Genomic DNA, 2582 nt, shown 5'->3' on the forward strand with positions numbered 1-2582 from the left:
TCACTTTTTTCATTAACATTAATGAGCATATATATACAAGTCTAATAATAATGATAAATCACACACCACTTTACATTTTATTATTTACTTTACATAATTTATTTAGAGAAATTAACAAAAAGGTTTTCTCCATTATTCAAATTATGAATATAACTCCTTTTTTATGTATATTATTTAATTGGCTAAACTTTTAATAAAATATATTATATATGCTTTTATTTTTTTTGCATTGATATATATAAAGAAGGACTATATTATTCCCTATATATGCTAGACATTTTATATGCTTATAATTAAAACAGTATTTCTTATATTAGATAATAAACAGTTTGAAATAAATATAAATATTTTAATCACTCTTTATTTTCCATTATATGACAAAAGCTAGAATGGAAACAGCAGAAATATAATTACAATTATATATATGAATTATTAAGTGTTTTTATGGAAATATACAAATATCTATTTATATGAAATTTTCTAAAACATCAAAAAGAATAAGGTATGTAATGCGGATTTACGCTTATTTTTAAATTATTATATTGTAAACAACATATGCTTATGGTTAAAATAATACATTCTCATATTATATAATCACAAATATTACAAAACAATATATACTGTAAATTTTAGTTACTCTGTTGACACATATGGAACAAATAATATAAAATGCAAGAAAAAAATGAAACATTCAAATTTGGATCAAATGTATTTGAATTTTTTTTACCTTAATATATAAAAACCTATATGCACATATACTTTTACTTATTAAATAAATAAAATAACATATATTTACATCAAATGATTACGCTAAATATATTACCTATACTAGTTTATATTAAAAATTTCTTTACAGAAGCAAATATATTCTTTTCTATTCATTTTACCTTTTCCTGCTTTTAATTTTTCGTATTTTACAATTTTTGACAAAAAATAAAATAAAAATAATAAAACAATAATAATCATGGTATAAGTAAATATCACATTAGTAATCCAAATATTTTGTAATGTCGTGTTCCATTTATCTTTATGCAAACCAGAACAGCTAGAAGGATGTGTGGTACCACTCACATAATGTCTACCATCCATACATAATTCAATTTCACCTCCTAATCTTCCACCTAATCCAAATAATATATAATATATTAAACCAATAGCAGGAATTAAAGTGAATATAATAGATCCTATACCATATTTTTTAAGTATTTTTTTTTTAAATACTTTCTTATCACTTCTCATCTTCTCTGAAAGCTTTTCTATGTAATTAATTTTGTCGAATACACTTTTCTCACAATAGCAATCTAATTTAGATAACCCCTTCTTTTTCTCATATCTACTTTTATAATTTTTCATATAAGTGTCAAAATTATTTGATCCTTTTTTTTTTAATTGAGACGAGATTGATGTATTATCTGTTACATTTTTTTTGCTCTTACCTATACTATCGTGTAACATTTGTGCACCCGAAACTGTATATCCTAATTTCTTATGTAGTTCATGTTTCGCTAATAATCTGTGAAGATTTCTGTTCAAAATTTTAGTGTGTTCATATTTATTCTCTAATGATTTAGGAAATATATCCTAATAAAAAAAAATATATCATTACATAATAGACGTCTATAAAAATATCACAGTCAAAAATGGAGATTATAAATAACTATGAAATATAATATACATCCACTCAAATATGTTTAGGTTGTACCATAGCGTTGTAAGTACTATAATTCCATATTATAAAAATAAAAATAAATGTTTTTAAAAAGGTTGTGTATTTTAAATTTATTTCTTGATAATAACTTAATGCTACCATTTTTATTAGGTGAACTTATAACAACAATGTAATATAGTTGACGTGTAACAGGCACAGTTTTTTGTATTAAAAATATATTCCATTGCTTTTAATTATAGCAAAAAGCTATTAAATTGAAAGCGCATATTCTTTAAATTAGACTGATAAAAAAAAATCATTTACAAAAAAATGTATCTATATTTAAATTATAAATGTATTTAACATAATCAAATTATAATTTTTTTTCATTTAAATATCGATAATATTTAAAAATTTATTAAAAAGATTTGTTATTATAATATATTATAAAAATATATAATTAATCATCTACTATATAATGAAAAATAAATTTTATTTATTGGAAAATATTGCTATTCTTTTCTATAGTTTTAGTTTTAAAAGTATATATACTATATATCATTACGTAAAAGAAATAATTCTACATTATTTTTTTTATGTTATTAAAATAGCGTATTAATAATTAAATGTACCAAATTTTTAAAGCATAAATGAATAATATTTATTACAATAATAACAATAAAATTCATATTTAAAGATTTTTTAAATAATAAATTAATTATATGTTAATTTTCTAACAATTTAATAGGCATTACAAACTAACTAGAATATATTTGTTAATATAGGGTACAAAATACTATAATTAAAAGACTAATTTACATAGTTCTAAATTAACAATATTATTTGGTAAAAAAAATAGCATTCTAAAATGTGACAAATGTAAACTCTATCTAATAGATAATACATTCCATTATCATTATTTGAATATTCCAAA

General features: G+C 20.1%; 1 protein-coding gene across 1 annotated transcript; it reads right to left on the reverse strand.

The window, feature by feature from the left end:
- Positions 1 to 828: 828 nt before the first annotated feature.
- Positions 829 to 1987, reverse strand: PVX_146260 (variable surface protein Vir11, putative; the record flags this gene model as incomplete). Its single annotated transcript, XM_001612396.1, has 3 exons — positions 1703 to 1987; positions 1038 to 1581; positions 829 to 896 (listed from the first exon to the last, which is right to left on the reverse strand). Exons 1-3 carry the CDS (start codon positions 1808 to 1810, stop codon positions 829 to 831), a joined length of 720 nt encoding a protein of 239 aa, XP_001612446.1. The 5' UTR covers positions 1811 to 1987.
- Between the last annotated feature and the right edge of the window lie 595 nt (positions 1988 to 2582).

The sequence above is a fragment of the Plasmodium vivax genome, genomic scaffold (genome assembly GCF_000002415.2).
Source record: "Plasmodium vivax scf_3998 genomic scaffold, whole genome shotgun sequence".
NCBI lineage: Eukaryota > Apicomplexa > Aconoidasida > Haemosporida > Plasmodiidae > Plasmodium > Plasmodium vivax.